The following is a 20528-nucleotide window of genomic DNA, read 5'->3' on the forward strand; positions in this document are numbered from 1 at the left end:
CCAGCATCTATAAAGAGCCATTAGCTGAGACTCCAACATGATGTATACGCATTATGAGCCTGACAATATCCTTTATGCTACAACCTCATTGCACAGCTCCAGAATTCCCATTACTATCAAGTATTGCAATCACCCGTGTCCACTCATGAGAGCAGAATGATGAATGAAGACAAGCCATTCTTCTCTTTGTGCAGAGATTCAGAGGCTTCATATACAGGTTTTAATTTAATGGACCTAGATACGCCCTTTCTGCTGGATTATGGCTCCCTAGTGGGACCTGTGTCACGGATGGAACTGTACAGCTAGTGGAGCTGTACCAAGGAGCGCTGGGTACCTTCCCGTTGGGCTCCCGACAGGCAGCCCTGCCTAGCCTTTGGGAAGCAGAGCATCACCCTCACCTACAGTAATCTCCTAGGAGCTGCCCATAGATGACTACAGAGGGTGGTCTCCATAATGTAAGACTAGGGGAAATAGAGCTAATAGTGACTATTTAAGACTTTACAAGTAAATAGCTGGGATACAGTCTTCCCTGTCTTTTCTCTGTGATATATATTACGCGTTATTGTACTTAGTGAAGCAAACTAAATTTTCTGTAGATACCATCATGATGAGCCTAGTGAATTTACTGTGCTCATGGCAGCTGCATCGTCATGTATGAGGCCTCCATCAGGAAAGAGTTACTGACTAACTCTGGTAACAATGTCAAATAAGCCTATTCCCAGGAACGGAATTCAGTCAATCAGATCTGCAGTAAACATCCTTGAGTTGTGAAGCAACGTTAGGTATTCTTTTTCAGCAAGCCATCTTTCTCACCTATCTCTCCTCCTCTTAAAGGAACAAACATACAAATGGTGGTGAGCAGCTAGAGCACACTCATTTTACAGAAAAAGTGCTGAATCCTATGGTATTCTGGTAAACCATTAAATTCCCAAGTTGCAGAAACAGAGCATGTGGTATTGGTTAACACTCCTCAGAGCTGTCTTTTCAGATTCTCTGCAGGCACTTGTAAGCACTGCTTATGCATTATCAATATTTCAAGCTCTTTACGTCTAACATCCCACTATTTTCTTGAAAAACACCCCCTCAAAAAAAAAAAAAAATTAAACCCAAGCTTTTGCAGAAGGGGATAACTTCTGAAGCAAATTAGCTGCTGAAGCAGATTTATAAAAAGAGTGGTAAAGTTTCTCTCCTTTATTACACTAATCCATGATCAAAAAGTTATATGCTTTTTGTGGAAATGGTTATTGGTGTTCTTCTGAAGTGGTGTGTCATTCACTCTGACTGAGACTGAAGCCATGAAGGAAGATGGAGAAGGCTGTCTTCCTCCTCTGTAGTCTGCAGCATTTGAAAACAGGGAAGAATACTGGGAATTTCGTTCTTACTTCTATGACCTTCACCCACAGCGAACAGGACAGGAGGTTCAAATACCCTTAAATAGAGGATGCTCATCTGCAAGTATTTAACCATTTCAGGAAGAGAAAAATAGCTAAAAAAAGTAACTGATAGTAACTCAGTACTTACATCTGGTAACCTGGAAATCACTAATCATAGAACACTTGGTAGCTGAAGTTGTCAGACTTGATTCTGAAGTTGTATCTTCCCATCTTTCGCTGGTACTGGAAAATGAAAAGGCTCACAACTCCCAGCACAAAACCAAACACAGCAAAGGCAATGAGGATGATGTATCCAGCTCCCATCCCAGCCTCCTTCTCTCTCTTCATATCAGGTGCTAAAAAAAGCAAGAGGTGAAAGAAAAAAGCTTTGAAATTCTTAAATCTTTTCCTGGGGTAAGAAACAAGCCTTGCCTACAAATTAGCCAACATGCATGTTGAAGCACAGAGCTGTGATATGGAAGTGAATCAGCCTTTTGGGGAGGGTAATTCTCATGGAAAGGTCTGTGAGCCACAGTCCAAGTTCTCTTTTTACATGCAAGTGCAGACCCCCTGCAGACGTGAGTGTGATGTGTCTTTGGAATTTGACTTAACAATTTTTTGTTAAAATAAGAATTAAAGGATCGGCACTGGTGACTTTTTGAAATGCTGCCTTACTTTCAGAATGACCCTAGAGGTGAAGCATTCTCCCATCTTAATCCTGCTCCTATTCAGCTATGATTATTAGAAAACACTTGATTTGCTCTTATCTCATGCGTATCACTTCTTTAAACACAGAGTATTTAGGGAAGGATTCTCCATGTGTGCTGGGTCTCTAAGCTCCCATTCTAGTCTGCAGAGATCTGGCTGGGGCAGTCAGTGGAGGCAGTAAGTGAGTCACACTGAAGTGGTCACTGTGGGCTCAACTCTGTAGCCTGAGCATAGGCATCTAGTGCCACCAGAGAAGCCCAAGGGTGTGTACAATGTCTGCACAGGTCTGGCAGACATGGCATGGGACCTGCAGGAGACCTATAGTCTTTTGGAATAGCACCCAGATGCTGAGGGGAAGGAAAGAATGGGGCACCATGGGCCATGAGCACTAAATGCCTATGTGTGGCCAAGAGTCAAGTCCCTTGTTGCCGGCTCTCTCCCTAGGCTCCACTGACCATCGACAGAATGTGTTCGCCTCGTTCACATGTAGACACTTCCATGTATTTGTCCAAATCTGCAAGCAGAATCCCCTCTCCCTTTAACATTTTGCCTCTATTCATGTTTGTACATGTACTCTTGCACACTTCTAATTCATTCTTGTAAATGCTTGATGCACCTACAAAAACATCTGTCTGCATACATTTTCAGGACAGCACTTATTTAGCCAAGCACTTGTGCAGTACCTGAGATGCACAGAAGACAAGCACTAATGCCTACGTGCCTGTAATTAGAGGCAAGATCTTTGGCCAAAGGACACTGTTGGCAGCCACAGAGGTATGCAATAGTGGTGTCCAAGCTACGTAACATTCAGGGCATCATTCCAAGACAGGCTACAGCAGTGTTGCATAATATATTTAGCCTTATTTCTGAATTTCAGTATGAAACAAAGAAATAAAAAAGACGATGCACAGTGGAAATGGCAGCCTGTAGCCAGACGCAGACAGAACAGGCCTTCCTGAGGACATGTATCAGTGGTCTTTGCTATAGCATGTGGCCAAGCAGTACAGGCAGAGCAGTTAAAGCTCTTTTCATGTTCCACTGCAGCAGCTTACCTGACATCATAATTCATGTTGTCTCCTTCAATACAGAGATGCATATCGCTGTCTAGGTCTAGCCTCACACTTAAAATGCAATGTGAGTATACAAATTGGAAATAAGAAACAACATCTAGTAGTGCCACCTTTGCCTAGGAGTCGATGTAGTACAACCCAAATAAAGCTCCCCTCACCAGAGTTCCTTTTGTGCAATGACCATTTTTCAATATTAGAAATGCATTGGGGTCTCCAGTGAAAACCAGAGTGAGATCTACTTGATGTAAGTGCAGTACAAAGAAAGCTGTATTAATTGCTAAGTTCTAAAAAAAGAACTGATTCAGAAATGAACACTGAAGGCCTATTCTAACAGACTAATACTTGCATATAATGGAAGAAAAATCCAACATGCTAAGTCAGAGCCAGTTTCTAGGTCCGAAAGAACATTGTGACTGTGACAGCAGAGGAGAAAAAAATATCCTAAACTCACTAACAGTCCAGCATTAACTTATCACCAAAGTCAAAAGAGCATTAAGTGACTGGAAAAACAGGCAACCAGCAGGAGGAAAGGGGGTGACTTCTGTCTATTCACAGTAGCCATGTGTTAAAACTCTGATATTGGTGTGTACAAACAACACTCTCACTGAGTGTTTTATGCTAATAAGGTAAGAATGCAAATGGCTGGAGGAGGCCAAATGACTGAAAATGTTAGAGGCCGCAGGTGCCCTTGAAAACATCACTCGGAGTAAATGCAGAAGAGGCAGAGGCATAACAAATTAGACCTTGCTTGTACACAGTGCTGGTGGTCGCTCTCTATTAACCTGTACTGTACCACTCCACCAGATTAACCAAGGTGCTATGCATCAGCTGTGCTCTGCCACTTTCCCTCACGGTAGTAATGAAGTCAATACCAGGGAGTCTAAGGAAACACAGCAATACAGTCTCTTATCTCCTCTGATTTCGGAATTAAGAGCTCAATATAATTGCAGTCTAACAACAGTGTAGAGTAAACACTTGAAAAACTGATTGCAATCTAAAAGATTCAAGCTGCTTTCACACTTGACAATTGTAATAAGTGTTTGATTTTGTGGCTGTTGTACTTGCTACCCTGTGCAAATAGCTACAAGAAGCACTTCATCTTCTTCCTTTCTACATCCTCTTGACAATCTGACAGTCACTTCACCAAGGAGGGCACATGCTTTTCCACACTGCCACATGACTTCAGTAAGAACGCCTGCTCCTCAGAAAAATATGCAGAGGGGCATGAAAACCTTGTATCACAGGTCTTCAGGTTCCTTTGCCAGTGAAAAAGTCTTGAAATGATAGTTACTCTGTGTCCGCTTTCTGTAAGCATCTATTCATAACTCACCAGCCGATTTACATAGGGGTCCCCAGGATGTTCTGTACGTAGTGATGGTTTCACCAGTCTTCAGGGATCGAACTGCATGGCATCTCTGCAACAATCAATTCCAACTCCAACAAGTGATATGGCTTACTAATTAAAAATACAAAGCTTTCTGATGATTATGTGAAAGCCCAATGCTATTCTTATTCATTGGGGTTTTGTTTCTTAATGTTATGCTTTGTTAAACTGAAATGAGCACCAAATGGAAGTCCAAAAGAAATGGCATTAGGGCAACATCAGTATAAAATCTGTAATTAGTCACACCGGAAAACACTGCTGTGAACAAACATTTCACAAAGACAATCTCTTTCTTTTCATTAAGTTTCTGTTTGTTTTAGGGAAGCCTTATGGGAGAATTAAATTCTCACTATTTCTATATGCCAGGGTTTTGCAAACATTTTCATTTGGATGTTTCTACACAGCACAGCAGATACTACAACCAGCACCAGAAACTTTCAGCCCCTGCCAAGCTGTGTGTCATTTTGAAGCAATGCACAAATCTGGAGAGACATGTGAACTACTAATCTGGGAACTACTAGTTTGAAAGCCCTGCCCTGTGAAATGTTGGGGATTAGCTGCTTTAGCTTTGTGTGAGCAGGACTTGCAGAATACACAGCACACTCATCTTCTGCACCCTTCCTTGGTAGCACCGTTCAGTTTGTTTGCTACATTTTTGTTTTAAGTTTCAACCTAAAGGTCTCTGATGGGAGCTGTAGCCTCTTGAGTTTATCCAAAAGATACTGTAGCTCTCCTAGAAGTACACATAAAAACAGAGAAACTGCAGTACCATACTATAATCAGCAAAAGAAAGAAGGGAAGTGCAAGGGTTACCAGCTTGTCCATACAAGAATGTCTCACCAGTGCTACTGTTATCAGGGGCCTCAGACAATGATAATTAGTTCCAGGAAACAGAATGAATATGTATAGTAATTCCGGGAAATTCAATACATATGTATGTAACAGGGGGATATAAGCTTTGACTGATGCAACATACGGCATGCATGTTAGGTGGAATTATCCCCCGTGCATCCAGTGCTGCAATAAAGAGAATGCCTGCTTCTTAATGCTACATTGGTGTTAAGAGGTTTATTCCTGATTTCGGTGACATTACCAGCCTGGTTACACTGAAAAACCTCTACAGTCCACTGTCACCAATAGTGTCTTCTCCTGGGTCAGACCCCAGAAAAATACCCACGTAGCTGTGACTTTGGCCTACCCTCGAATAGCTTTCCCAGCTGCTCCCTGATGTCAATGATTTTTTGGTTCCACATGGCCATGGAGCAGCCACTTTCCACCAAAGATATGCCTGGTGGTGGCACATTGCTCCTCTTCCCATTCGAAGTCATGTGTCTTACTCATTTCTTACTACATTGCTCCTCAGCCTGTCTATTTTTTTCAGCTCTAAACTTTAGAGCACCTTAGTCTCTTCTGCGAAGAAAACAAGGAATAAAAGACGGGCTAAGAAGAAATAATACATGACATAAGTCTCAATTTTGTGGGCAAAGAGCTGAAGCAAATCTGCCCTGATGCAAGTCAGTATTCTCCAGAGTAGTAAACAGATCAGAGGATCAGATCCCAGACCCTGGGCACTTTCCCAGCCATCTCACAAATATACTCTGTTCTTGCTCCAATTTTCCTTGATCTTTGCACCTCCTGCAGCTCCCCCTTTCCCTTCTTTGTAAAAGCCATTGTCATCCTGTGCAGATATGCCTAGTACTTGTCGTCTCCACATAACATTTTAATCTCAATATCTAAGATACTGAATTCACTAACTTTTCATAGGGGGGAAATTTTGCATAGGAGAAAGAACTCTATGTCTCATATATATATATATGAATAATGTAGAAATTAATAATATAGAATATATGAAAGAAGAGGCCCTCACTGATTAACTCTGCTGTGCCTTGTTTACTGCAGATCTCAATCTTAATCAAACCTCATCTTGGGCTACCAGAATTACCTCATCACGGACCCCTGTCCGTGATCAAAGATCAAAGCCAGTCCTTTAGCTAACCGTGTTCCTAAACTCTAATCCATACAGCTAAAGCCTGCTCTAGCAGCAAACCAAGCAGCTCCTAGCAAAGCAATTGTTTGATTCCCTACAGCAGCCTTACCGGCCCACACACTCCCTGTCCTGCCCACCCCTCCCATTCCCCTGCCTTGCACCCACCACCATGTCCCTCCTCAGCTGTGCAGAGGACACCGTGAACTCGGGGAGGGCACCACCTCCTCCAAAGGAGGGCATAGGCTGGGGGTTGCTGAAGCACTGATTTTTAACATGCAAATTCAGCTGTGAAAACCGGAGCCATCTTTCCATCTGTCAGTTGTGTTTCCTGTTCCTACTTTTTTTTTTTTTTTTAATCTGGAGGAAGCTTTATACTTTGAGAAAGGAAACAAGTATCTTCTGCTAGCCATTTTTAATCTTTTAGGAAGAGATTGTTTGCTTTATAATGGGCTTAAACTGAGTTATTTAGAGCTAGAGGAAAGTGTTAAACAATGGAGGAACACCAAACTGCTAATGAAAACATCCTTGATAGAAAAAGAGCCAGGAAGGCTGGCAGAGGGAGAGCAGAATTCCTGTGTTTATGCTATAAAGAAAAAAAAAAAAGCCACCGGCAAAACCTATTTTTTCTTATTTCTATGGTAGCAACATGTTTTTAGATGAAACAGTGTGTATCACTTAATTAGAAGCAAAAAGAAACAAAGCAATGTTTTGGAGCACAGACAATTAAAAACTGAAGTTGTTATCAGAACATTGCTTGGTTTATTGCTTTGAAAAGCAATAGGGTTTTAAAAAGCAGCAATAAACTCTCTTAGAGTCACAACCCTAGAATCTTAATGCCACTGAACTTCCTTTCCTGGCACCTGAACTCTCACCTGGAGAAGCAAATCTCTACGGGAAAAAAAAGGACAGAAAAACATCCCAAATCAATTTACTCAGACTTTCCTGCTGACACTGTCAAGATGGGTGCTCCCTTTTTTGCAACATGTCCATCTGAGCTGACACATTTCTGAACAGCCTGTCTCGTTGTGACTTCTGTTCATTGCCTTATAGCCACCCCTATGCAGAGGCTTAAGGTTCAGTTCTCAGGTTCCCCAATTTTGATTTCCCCATTTCTGTGCAAGCTCCGTGCTTTTAACTACGAGGATGAGGAACAGGAAGAAAGGCGGACACTTCCATATGGTTGTAGTTCTTTCCCATTCCTCCCTGATCTCAGCAGAGAATGAAGGAAAACTTCAAGAGCTATTTTAAACCCTGTTTGGAAACATTACTCCTTCAATTCCATAGCAGGACTGCATATGGCACGTCAGAGAAAAACAGCATATCAGAGCAAAACATTTACCGTCCTGCAGGTGCTTCCTGGTGTCTCCATACAAATACGTATTTTGCAGTGGAGGTAAACCACAGAATTGTTGACAAAGGAAAAAATTTTCATCTTAAACTGTGCTTTGCTTGAATTCCCATTCTCTAGCAGTGTGGTGTATGTATTTGGGATGGGACAGCTGAAAAGGAAGAGAGAAAACATACATAGCAGCTAGGGCTATAGAAGGCATGTTGTGGTTATAGCACATAACTCAGGTTGTAAGGCTCCTTCAGAAAGCTACAGCCAGACCCACCACGAAGCAACTCTCCAGCAGCGCAGGGGTGATAAGGGACTATTTGCTGCTTTACTCTCACAGTATTCAAATAGAATAGGAGATTGGAGACGTGGTCGGAGAGTTAGAAAAAAAGGGGAAGAGTGACAGAAAGAAGGATTTAAACTTAACTTTACCAAACACAAAGTGAAAGAACATCACATTAAAAGGAATAGCTGTTGTTACTGAGCAAATGGACTAGCCTGTATTTTAAGGTGGCGGTTGAGGCCAGGGAATATGACATCAGGGTGAGATCAGGGATCCAGACAGGAACAAAACTCCTCTTTTACCAGAGGCTGCATTAATATTGTCTGTGAGTTACAACACATAGGAATCAACTAACCTACACCTTCATTGATGAGACTCACATAAGCTCTTGGTAATATCTGAACCACAGAGAAACAGATAAAGCACACACTTTTCAATGTTCTTTCACTATTAACTGCCAAACCCACCTGTTTCTTCAGGTCAAAAGAACAGTTCCTTTACAAAACTATGGGCAAGAGAACCAAACTCAAATAACTACCACATTACCCTTTGAAAACATTTTCTTTTCATAGCTACCTTCCTTGTTCAAAGAAGGTGTGACCAGTCAGAATGGTAAGGGACAGTGTATATGAATGATGAGAACACACATAAAGGCATTTAAAATATAACACATTAGTAGTCAGCACCATGGAAGATCTAAGGTATGGCACATGGTAATTGCAAGTGGCATTGCTGTACCTGTTGCTGATAAAAGCAAATGAGAGGGGATCCACTGAATTATTAGTTGGAGTCGCCCAGCAGTCAGTGAGGACCACCTTGAGCTTGCTGTCTGCTCTCTGGATCCCCACTTCAATCAGTACATCATCACTGGCAGAGACACTGAAATTTTTTGGTATTGGGGAGTTTCCAATAAACAACTGCATTTCTGTTCTGAAGTGTCCAGATCCATGCAAATCCTCAAAGATGGTGTAAAGTCTGAAACAATAATTAACGTCCTTTAAAGACCACGAATTTGACTATGTGTTTCTATAAATCAGTGCCTATTTCTCCACCTCTTGCACATTTAAGTAGTGAAGAGTTATCTGCAGTCCAGGATGTTAGGGCACTGTTCAAGAGGAAAGGGTGAAAATGCATCGAGTTTTTAATTGGGAAAGTAGGGAGCATGGAAATGCAAGTGGGAAAATCCAAAGGGTGGAATGCCTTGGCAATACAAATAGAGCCGAGAGAGATATTTGAGTGGAGCTGAAGGGGAACAAGACTATAAGCTGTCTTAAAGTTCAAAATAAGGAGAGTAAAAGCTTAGTGAAGAAGAGAAGAGCCAAAAAAAATTAAGGAGAAGGGACAAATCTGAACAGTAAGTGAGGGACATGAGAAAATTATAGAGCTCAGAGAGAAGGGGCCTCACAAAGACTTTGTGGGGGGATAGAAAGGAAAATACAATGTCTGGAGAGTTAGGAAACAGAAAGTGGATTTGGTGATGATAGCTTAAGCATGATGCTAGGCAAGAGAGAGGAGGTGCACTTGTACGAAGGGAGAACATTCTCCATCAGAGGAAAGCTTGCGCTGCCACCTTTTCTGTGAGCGTGGGTTTGATTTTCTGTGAACAGTGGATTAGATTCCATTTTACTTGAAGATGGAGCCTTCCATAAAAAAGTATTTGCATTACGTATCTTCTCTTTGTTCCAAGTTGATCAAATAAGGATTTGTGAGGTTAAAAATTGCCAGCCTTAGCACCCACAGAGCAGTCTGCATGCCTACATCAGTTGCAAAGATACATCATTATTATGTTCCAAAAGCAGGAAAATACTGTTATTGCTACACGTGATTGCCCAGGAAGGCAAAGAAGAGTCAGGAATTCTGGCTCCCGAACCTGCACCAGTAGCTCCCAAAGGTTTATTTTCATTTATGGTTTAGCCAGGCAATTGCCAATCTTGTCGGCTGCCGGATCTATTGACACATTAGATGGAGCAGGAGAGAAGCCCATAGCAGGGACCAGCTGAGCACAGGACTTGCAGGACGGCAGACTACTTGGCATAGCAAGTACTGCCACTGGAGACAGCTAATGTCCCCAGGGATTTTTCCGATGCAACAGCACTCAGCCACACAACAACATTTCAAAGCAGAGAGAGTTGTTACTTACCCTTCTGCAGTGTATCCAGAGGAAGTCAAGAGATTGTTTTGAAACACACAGTGAATGGGACTGGCAACTTTTAAATGGTGGATTACTCCCTGAGCAGAAACATCATTCCGAAGGATGGTTTTCACTATGGTATTAGTCATGTTCTGGAACACAGAAAGAGGAAAGCGCAACTTGCGAACATCAGTGTATCTAGGGATATAACAGAGCTGCAGGCTTACTAGCATCAAGTGCTTAAGAATTCTCCATTCTCCTGGATGCAAAAATCAAACAGATTAAACCTCTAGTATTTTATTTGCTGTACGGTGAGACAATGAAAATCCACCAGCCTTCCTCCTCTTCCTTAGTCTGCTCCACAAGGGAATTTCTGTACTTTGGCATGGCCTGAACATAGCGTTTTGTTTGGGATCCAAAGAGATAGACATCACTCTTTGTTCCCCTTACTGGTAGCAACTGAGGTATTTGTCTAACCATGATAATGAAATTGCTTTTAAGAAAAGAGAAGCTTCTGACAGGTGCAGAGGAAACCCAGAGAGACATGGAAAGTGACTTCAGTTTGGAGAAGCCCTTGAGTTTTGCTGTCTGACCCCAAAGATTCCCCTTCTCTTTCTTGCTTGCCCTCCTCCCCAAACAACGAGGTAACTTTCCGCTCACAGGAAGAGGTTTTCGTCCTCCAAAGAAATTTCTTTGTCCAACATTTCAGCAACTAATAGACTGTACTCAAAAGGTAAATGTCTGCCATTGCCCCCCTCCTCACCCCACTCGCAAGACCAAAAAAAAATATTGCAGTGCTTCCTCGCATTCACCAGCTCAGTGGACTCACAGTCTCTACTTCAGTGCCACAGTCGCTCCAGCCTGCCTGCAGCACAACGTGAGTGCCGTTACTGATGCTCACGTTGCAGCGAGGCTCCCCCAGGTACAGGGAGCTTTCTGGGATAGACTCCTGCTGTAAAAATCTCTTCTGGACAGCAAGGACGATCTTCTCGATTTCACAGAACACTGTCACTGCATCTTTAATGGAAACCTCCTGGGCAGGTTTAACGAGGGGGACAGGAGATGCTTGAGGAGAAACATTGGGAGTTGACACAAGATCCATGGTGAGAGGAGGCAGCACCTCGCTGGAGAGCATGGTGTCCTCCACAGCTTTGTGCTCAGCAGTAGAGAAGTCCAATGAAGCAGAGGAGGAAACATGAGTTGAAGTTTGCAAAGATGTTGCAGGTAAAACTGTGGTGTGTACAGGTTTCTTATCTGGCAGTGTTGCCTCTTGGCTGATAGGAAATGCTGAAGAGTGCAAAAAAATAAAGGTACTGTTGTAATTTACAGATTCAAATTGATTTTATAAGGTAAAAGCAAACCTTTAGGAAGAAACTCAGAGTTACTGGCAGGAAACTCACTTCTTTTGTTTTTCTTTTAACCTGCTCTACTTACTGCCAAAGCTGTGGCCTTTTTTTAAGAAAGAGCCCAAGAGATGCATAAAGTCCCTGTCAGTAAAGCTGAAGTCCTTAATTTCCTGAGAGCTGCAATAATTAGTGTGCTCATGTAAAACACATACATACAGCTTTTGGAAGATCAGTGCTTGCAAGAGATCCCCAGCTGTAACTTGCTCAGCAAGTGTTCATATTTTTTTTGCCTAGTACTGTAGGAGACTGCACACTTCTGGATGTGGGGTATAAACAGGAGCACAGTTTGTTAAAAAACCTGGCCCCATTTGTGACCAGTTGGTACCCAAAAGATATGACCCTGAGCGCTTTGGAAAACCCATTTTGGGGAAAGTGCAAGACAAATCTCATATAGGAGGCCCACATTGCACATGTGTGTCCTGGGAGTTGAACAAATGTGTTAGTAGCAATCTTTAATGGTTTCAGGAAGAAAGCAAGCAAGGGAAAAGAGGAAGCACAGGTTGAGATCAATGTGTATGTCGAACACCCCACATCCAGCACAGGCTCTGGGGTTACCCCATGGCTCTTTGCTGGTAGAAACAACCAAAGTATTCATCCACCACTGACTTAGAGAGCACCAAGATAATAAACTCCACTTGCGGTGAAACACAAAGGATGTGTCTCATCGCATAAAAACTCTCTTAAATAATTTTAATGGGTTGTACATACAAATAGCATCTATTTCCCAAGCAACATATAAAATCTGTACATATATATATCTCCTTCTGGAACTCCCCAGCTTTCGGAAATGCCTCAAATTAAAAAGTTGCTGATTTGAACCTAAGAGGAACAAAAAGAGAAGTCTAAGCTCTTTCAGAGATTAATTTCTCAAAAGCTCATTATCATAATGCTAAATACCTTGGTTAAACAAAATTGAGCAAAGGTTGGTATCAGTTGACAAGTCATTGTGACTTCAGCCACAGAGTAGCTTATCATTGTGGTTACAAGAACAAATATAAATTACTGAAGAAGCCTAAAAGAATTTAGGAGCTTAAAGACCCATCATACGTCAGCTAACAAATGATTTAAGGAAAGAGAGAAGCTAGATGAATTGACTCATACAAAAAAGTAGTTTGTAATACCAACATTTCATCCCTGCTGCCATACAGAGGTCAAACCACGTACCTAGTGCTTTCTGTTACCTTCTCTATTATCTCTGCTGTCCCCTCTGCTACTGCTAATGAAAACAACTAACAATCTTGACAATCCTATCTAATTTTAATGGCAAATATGAGAAAACAGAACTGTTAAAAGAACCTTACAAAGACAGCATTAAATATTAATATAGTAAACTCTTATGACAGAGTATTACAGTCAGAAATACTTAAAGTCTACTGCAAGATTTTTCCTATTAGGATCCAGCTGAAAACAACAAATCAAATTCATCCCTGGCAAAATTTCAAGACCTGTGGCAAGTGTGACCATGATTCAATAAAGATCTGATCACTAAGCATTGTTAGCCATTAGAAAAGAATTTTTTTTTTTGCCTTCACAGCTTCTTCCAGGCCTTTCTGGATGCACATCAGCAAATCCTTCATTGCAGCTGCACTGGTAAAACCCAAGTGTGTTATGGCATGATGCATCCGGGGAGCAGTCATCTTCTTCACTGTTGCACTCATCATAATCTGTTGGGTATATTAAAGCAAAAGGCAGAGGTGGACAGTGTATAAATGAAAATGTGATGGTTCTGAAACTGGAGCATGGTCATATCATCATGATATCATGGTGGGATTACACCTCTTAGGTGTGATACTCTACCATACGTGTCAGGCAGCTGCTGAGTCTAGAAGAAGTGGGACATTGGAAGCACAGCCTAGAGGGCTAATTGCAAGGCACTGACAAAACCCTCCAGGAGCTGTGCTACCAGTGATGCTCAGCAGATACTCACTTAAATGTAGGCACCCTGCTGCAGAGCTCCTGCCCTCCTAAACTGATCAATAGCCTGAGGGGATGCTTCTCAGCTGCCTCCCCCATTCCACACTCCTGAGAAGATGGTTAGTAAACGCCCAGCATGAGTGAAGCAGGAGGTTTGTGTGACTAGCCCAAGTTTCAGTCTAGTTGCTTTCTTAATTTTTACCTGGCCCAAATTTTCATTTTTGAAAGTAAAAATATGCTTTACTCCCCTTTCTCTTCCCGAGGTCTAATTGTAACTGTTCAAATAAGGACCTAACACCATAAGTGGGACTCAGAAAGCAGCCCCAACCACCTGCTCTATGGGGACCTGTCCCTGAAACAAACCATTTGTTTTAGCACAGGTTCGAGGGGGGCACGCACTCTACAAAGCACTACCATGAGATAGTTGTGATCTTACTAATTAACAGGATACGTAACTTTCCAGATTCACAGCTGTAAGGGCAACAGGCAAAGAGAATGTACAGGGCAGACCATATACATGTTTCTGAAGTCATTTTGCATGAGATTCTAATTGACAGCTTATAAAATTATTCTTTGGACAAATGTATCATGGTAAGGATATAGAATTTGCTATTTTTTCCAGAGATGACACATCAACTTGTGAAACAGAATTCAACAGCAGTTAGTCAGGAGACTAATGTTTCTTATTGACGACTTAAATTACATATAAAGGAAAAGAAGTTGTACAATCGGCCATTGTGCTGGTCTTCGTAAGGTGTGGACTTTCATCTGAAATCCCTACCCACAGGTGTGTGAGGTAAACATACTCCCAGTGCAGAAGAATTCACATGTTCATTTATTTGTTTCTTGAGGTTTCTATCGCACGCAAGATTATCAGTGCAAAGCAGAGGGTAATGGGTTTTAAATAGAGCTTGTTATGTCTGTGTACAGGCACCTGTTTCCACTGGTAGCTTATAAAACCCTCAATTTGTGATCACTGTTTCTAATGTCTCCATATCTTCTTCTCTATAAAATTAACGCTAGCTATAGACAAAAAGAGCAGTTGGTTTTGTCCTTTCGAATCAGGAGTACCTCACTTCTTATTTCACCTTTTGATGTTCTCTGAAAAAGCTTATTAGATGGATAAGCAGGAGCAATATAAGGAGAGAGAATGGCTTTTCATCCACCTGTACAGCTACCTTCACCTCAAAAAATACAGATTAATAATAGGCTTTATCATCTCTCTAGTTCTGAAGAACTAGTGGGATACAAGCTGCTCCTTACCGTTTATGGAGAGATTGCTCTTGTCAACTGTGAAATAGGAGCTGTGTTCAAAGGCATTGCGAAAAGCGGTGATGAGGTAGTAGATATCCACATCCTCTGCAATCAGTAGATTGAAACTTACCACTGTGCTCCCATTAGTAATACCCGTTATCAACACTTTAATCAGACCAGCATCCATCTGCTGAAGAACCTCAAGGGGCAGAGATTTATGTACCTGGAATAAAAACAAAATGCATGTGGAGATGGACAGATAGAAGCAATTACATTTTAGGCTTTGTACACTGCCAGAAGAGAGCATTATGTATTACTGTTGTGCTTCATACTCTGGAGGGAAGCAGCAGCAAATTGACCTTTTGCTTTATAATGTTTCCACTCTACAGCAGCTGAAGGATACGGTATATATTTAACCATGAATATTAAACGATCTAAGCAATTAAGATACCTCATCTGTCATTTGGCACAGGTCCTTGCCTCTGATAACAGCAAGGGAGGGAGGATACTGCAGGGAAACTCCCCTGTTCTGCCTCCTAAAACGCCTCCAGGGAGAGGGGCAACCCAATACGAGGAGGAGCTGCCAATGGAAGTGGAGAGGTGTCCTGACACTCCACACTGCATATATGTCTTGGAGGGCTCCCTTAGCTCAAGTGTGTTACAGCTTAGAGCAGACCACCCTCAAGTCTTTCTTCACAGATGTTTTCTCACCAGAACCAAGCAAATAAGCAAAATTCTCCTGCTTATCATTGACTGTAAACTTCCCTCTTTTAAATGCCCAGACCAGGGTAAAGAAAACAGAGAGGTGTTTTATGCCATCAGCACTGCTACACAACTCAACCTCCCATCAAGTCAGTCCTCAATTTGATTTCAGAAATACTTCATTAAAGACTTTCCTGAGGAATATCACATTTTTTCTGCAAATTCTGACTGTCATTGGGGCACACGGCCCCTACTCACGGTCCTCCCTGAGAGGCCAAGAACAGGGCTAGGAGATGGCTCTGCACTATTTTGAACAGGAACTGTCACCCTCAAAGTATTGCAGCACCAAATCACAGCTGAGCTTAGGGCAATCTAGAGAAATCAATAAAATAAATGTCACGGTCTGTACACAGTGACCTTGGAATTCAATAGCTGACTAAGAAAGAAAATGCCACCTTTTTCAATGCGCACTGAGCCTTATTCACGATAGTCCCCGAAGCATCCTCCTTTACCACACTGAAGAGCAGGATGGTCTGCTTTCTGTGGGATGGGAAAACACAATGCTGTGTGAAGTTTTGTATCATCAGCTGGGCTGCTCAGCCTCTCTGCCATCCAGCTCAGATGGAGACACCAACCCCTCTCCAAAGAGATAAACAGATGGGAGCTGCATGTTCAACCTCTTCCCCTTCCACTCTCCAGGGCTGTGTGGTACCTCTGGAGGGCAGCTGCCTGTGGGAACATCTCCTCTCTTCCCACAGGAGGGCAGCCCATGGGGTAGGGCACCCAGGCATACAAGGGAACCCGGGGGAACATGCAACAGTTTTTGCGTTTCCAGCATCATTCTCCTTCATCTCCAGGCCCAGCACCAGCCACAGGAGGAGCAGACACAGGTCAGACAGCATCATCTCATGGGACCAACCCCAGACAAGACACAAGGCTAATATTAATTCAGCTTTAAAGAATATATTGAGAAAACTTTATACACAGAAATACAGACCTATTTCTGAGAAACTCACCACAAAGAGAAACTGGTAAACATCCACAAGTGCTCCCCTCAGTCCTTTTCCTCTAGTCGCCCAAACAAGGGGCTTGATAAGACTGTGCTGGACTCCCTGCCTACCTGCATGGCCCAAGGGAAAGCAGGGCAGACACACACACACACACACACCCCCACAGAGGTTTGCATGCCAGGTCTTGCCCCAACATCTAACCACAGTGCAGGCAGAGTGCATACCTGAAGACTAGATGCCAGGGTAAGCACAGGCTGTGCGATACCATCCATCAACGTCCTGAATTTTCCCATTAAAATTGTATATTTTTTTCTTTCCCTTTCTCCATGAGATGCTCACAGATCCCCTGTATTTCTTAGTATCTTTCACGTGTGTCTGAGAAGTCTTTTTAAATTCTTCCACACAAATAAAAAGCGCAGCAACAGAAAGCGTGGGACATAACTCTCAAGCCTGCCTCGGACAGGTAGTAGAGGCTGTTCTGAGCTACTGGTATTAAAATTGCACTTAGAAACTGCCAGCAAAAGTGCAACAGGAGACTGTCCATGGTAAGAGAGCAGCTCCCAGCAGCACACAAAGGACAAATCCCATGCCGTCCCTGTCAACCCTCCTGAGCCTGCGATACACACAGCTTCCTTCTACATAGCAGTCACTAGCTTCAATGCAGGACACAGAGAGATGGAAATAGCCACAGAAACACCTAAATTTTTGTGATTTCTCAGCATACTTTCTCTTTGCCTTCAACCCTCCCATGGATGTCAGGCTCCCAGGAGATGCCAGAGGAGAGGAAGGCACAGAGCAGGAGACCAGCCGCACCATAAGGGCCAGATGAGCAGCACTTGGCCCAGGTGAGAGCTGGCACATCGCTGCCCTGCGCAGGAGAGTCGCACCTCTTTCCCAGCACCTTGCCCTGCTTTAAGCCCTCTCTTTAGGGTACATCGCGCACTTCCTTCCCTCGCTCAACTTCCCGGAGAATTAAGGGGGCAGGCAGTGGCTACGTTGCAGTCACCTCCAACCCCTTCTTCCTCTACACATCCCCCTGCAGGAAATATCTAGAGCAGCAGGGCTGGATTTCAGCCATGAGTTTAAGGCAGAGCTTGTGTCAGTGGTGGAATGCTCAGGGATGCAGGCAGTGACTCCTACCAGGGAGAGCCCAGGGAAGAGGCAAGGCAAGGATCAGTGGTGGGAGCCAGTGGGAGAAGCAGCCTCATTTCTCTTGCACCCACACACAGAGCTTATGCATTTTCTGCTGGATTCTCCCAGGTGACCACAGCTCTTGAGAACCTATGTGCCAAGCCTGACTTACCTGCCTGCAGTGTGTTATCTAGCCCCTACTTACTTGCCTGCTATGTATTATCCAGCCCTGCAGATGGCCCCAGATTTTGCAGGCATGCTGCAGCTCTTTTCTGAGTTGCCAGAACTGATGTATGTTGCATGTTCTTGGTGGCAAGGTAACATTGCACAGAGCAAACCCCCTGCATGCACCTGGAAAGGGCTCCCACGCACCTGGAAGTCCCACACAGCAAACCTTGCAGTGCCCCACGGGGCACACAGACAGAGCCAGGAGGATGGGAAGAGCTAACTTCGCTACGAAAGCCTGGGCAGACCATAGACTGTCCTTGTCAGCCCCAAAATCTCCCGTTTCACCAAGCCAGGGGTGTCTTGGGCCCCTTCTCCTCTCTCTTTCTGCTGTTTCACAAGCATGTACTGAAAAGTTGGAGGTCAGCCCTAAGATTTCATCTTTCATAGTTTTTGTCTGAACTTCTGGACATTAAATACACATGCCTGTGACATCCTCTTAGCCCATCCCTATGTCACCAGTATACCCTTCTCATCTATCTCCTGAAGATTTTATTTTATCGGTGCTTCTTTTTACCTAAGGCTTGGGAATTTTTTCTTGTCTGTTTGGTTTTTGGTTTTTTTGTTGTTTTTTTGGGGGGGGGTTGGTTGGTTTGGTTTTGTCCTTATTCGTATTTTTCCTCACAAAGCAGCACTCAGAGCTTGAAGAGTGTTAGCGGACATTCCCTGTATATGTATTTAGCCACTAGGTGTCACTACAGAACCCTTTATCCAGAAGCCTACATGATTCCACAACAGGTACCACACCCTAGGTTATCAAAATAATGGTCGATGAAGTGGGGCTAGAAAAAAAGGAAAAGAAAGAGTGAACTTTTTAGAAGGAAATATTCAATATATAATACCCTTGAGTATGAGGCGTTTTTCTTACTAGACAAATGAATTATCTTGGGATCCATTATTGTATCTACAATTTCTGTAGCACGCAAAGGAAACACTGGCAATGCCAGACCAGGAGAAGCTGGTATGCCAGAAGAAGAGCCCACAAGAAAGGGAGACAACATGAGCAAAGTTAACACCAGCATTGAGGGAAGGGAATGTCCCTTGCTCAGGCAAGAAAACAGGAGGCAGATAAAGTTCAAGTTCAGGGCCAGATGGAAGCCACACTAAAACCTATTTAATGGGATGGCAAAGGCCGATAGGTTTTTTGAGCAAAAGGAAAGTGGCAGGCTCAGACAGCCAGGCTCACCCACCCTATGGGTGGCTGTGGCACATTTGGTGGGTTTTCTGGGTCCACCCCTCCATAAGGCCCAGGCAAAATGTCAGCGGCTTGTTGGAGCTATTGTGGGTACCTGCACAGGAGCCTGTGTGGCCAGCAGAGCAGGCAACGTACCGGCAGTCTGGAAACTGGAAGTAAGTAGTAAAAGGTACATTAATTTGAACAGAACCCTGCATGAAGCCTGTTTTTTTCACTCAAAGAGAAAAAAACCCTCCCCACTGTCCGTGCTTTGGCTGCACATTCAGAGAGAAGGTACTAGAGCACACATCTGCCCAGCCACCATCACCAGCACCTTTAAGGATGTCCCAAATTGGGGATAGACTCAAATTAACAAAAGGGGTGAAATTGCACTGGAATAATGAAACTGCCTTAATCCCTGTATCAACACTCATTCCACATTCAGATAGCTTTAACTGCAATCATTTTAAGTGTACTAAGCTACATCAAAGGCTATGTCACTTCCAAATGAGGGGGTCACCTTGATAAGGCAATATCATTTATTAGTTTCACACTTTTTGTCAATATCAGCTAAGTTTAAGACACCCAAATTCAAAACAACCTTTTCCACTCAGGAATTTAATGCACCTCAGTGAATGCATTTTCAATGCAAACCTTTTGTTTTGCTGATTCATTTTCTTGAGGACAAGCCCTAGCTGCCATGATATTCTTCTTGGCTGTTGCAAAAGACAGGCTGAGCAAAACCCAAGAAGACTAAAGTACCCTCTCACCCTTCACTATGTTGTTTTTCAGTTGCATTGCAAGGAGGATGGTGAAACTAGCCTGGACTATGACAGTGCAAGTTGTCACATCAAGTTTTTACCTCATTCTCATCTACACATTATTTAAAGGACGGTATTTCCATTTGCTGTGCTGCCAATTTAACCACACGGCACTTAAGTGCTGGGGCAGCTCTACGCTAAAGAACATTATACACATTAGGATTTATAAATCCTCTGAATTGTAGATGGTGACTCCAAAGAGGTTTAAAAAAAAAATCTCTGGCAAAGTTTATTTAACTGGAACCTGATAGTGCTTTTAAAGCCCATGAAACTTTCCTCACTTACTTTAAAGGATCAATTTCTGGCCCTTATAACCTGAAAAGAAAATATACAGATCTTTTTGTTTTCCTAAACTTCCTTTTCTTTGGCATCTAGAAACATAACATTTGTAATAAAACACTCGCAACATGTTTTGTCGTGTGCAGTAGCTATGATACTATAGCCTATATACGGTGGCTCAGAGGTAGAAGGAATCAACGCAAACACATCTCGCCAGCTGATGCACAAAACCGGTGTGCTAGAAAAAGGAGTTAGTTCCTTATAATCACAAGTGATCATTTTCTACCTGAAACTTTGAGAACTGAGTAAAACTGACACAAAAACTTACTTTAGTTCCTTT

The 20528-nt window shown here is 42.9% G+C and overlaps 1 protein-coding gene across 1 annotated transcript in view; it reads right to left on the reverse strand.

The window, feature by feature from the left end:
* Positions 1-1541: 1541 nt before the first annotated feature.
* UMODL1 (uromodulin like 1) overlaps positions 1542-20528 on the reverse strand; it is a gene marked incomplete at its 3' end in the record, with an annotated part of 45941 nt that continues 26954 nt past the window's right edge. The window contains exons 13-20 of the mRNA XM_082333830.1: positions 14856-15069; positions 13205-13342; positions 11102-11559; positions 10282-10424; positions 8880-9116; positions 7862-8021; positions 4482-4566; positions 1542-1729 (exon numbers count right to left, since the gene is read on the reverse strand). Coding sequence (XP_082189956.1) covers positions 1542-1729; positions 4482-4566; positions 7862-8021; positions 8880-9116; positions 10282-10424; positions 11102-11559; positions 13205-13342; positions 14856-15069 — 1623 coding nt within the window. The remainder of the gene's footprint in view (positions 1730-4481; positions 4567-7861; positions 8022-8879; positions 9117-10281; positions 10425-11101; positions 11560-13204; positions 13343-14855; positions 15070-20528) is intronic.

The sequence above is a fragment of the Platalea leucorodia genome (genome assembly GCF_965183815.1).
Source record: "Platalea leucorodia genome assembly, chromosome: 2".
Classification (NCBI taxonomy): Eukaryota; Metazoa; Chordata; class Aves; order Pelecaniformes; family Threskiornithidae; genus Platalea; species Platalea leucorodia.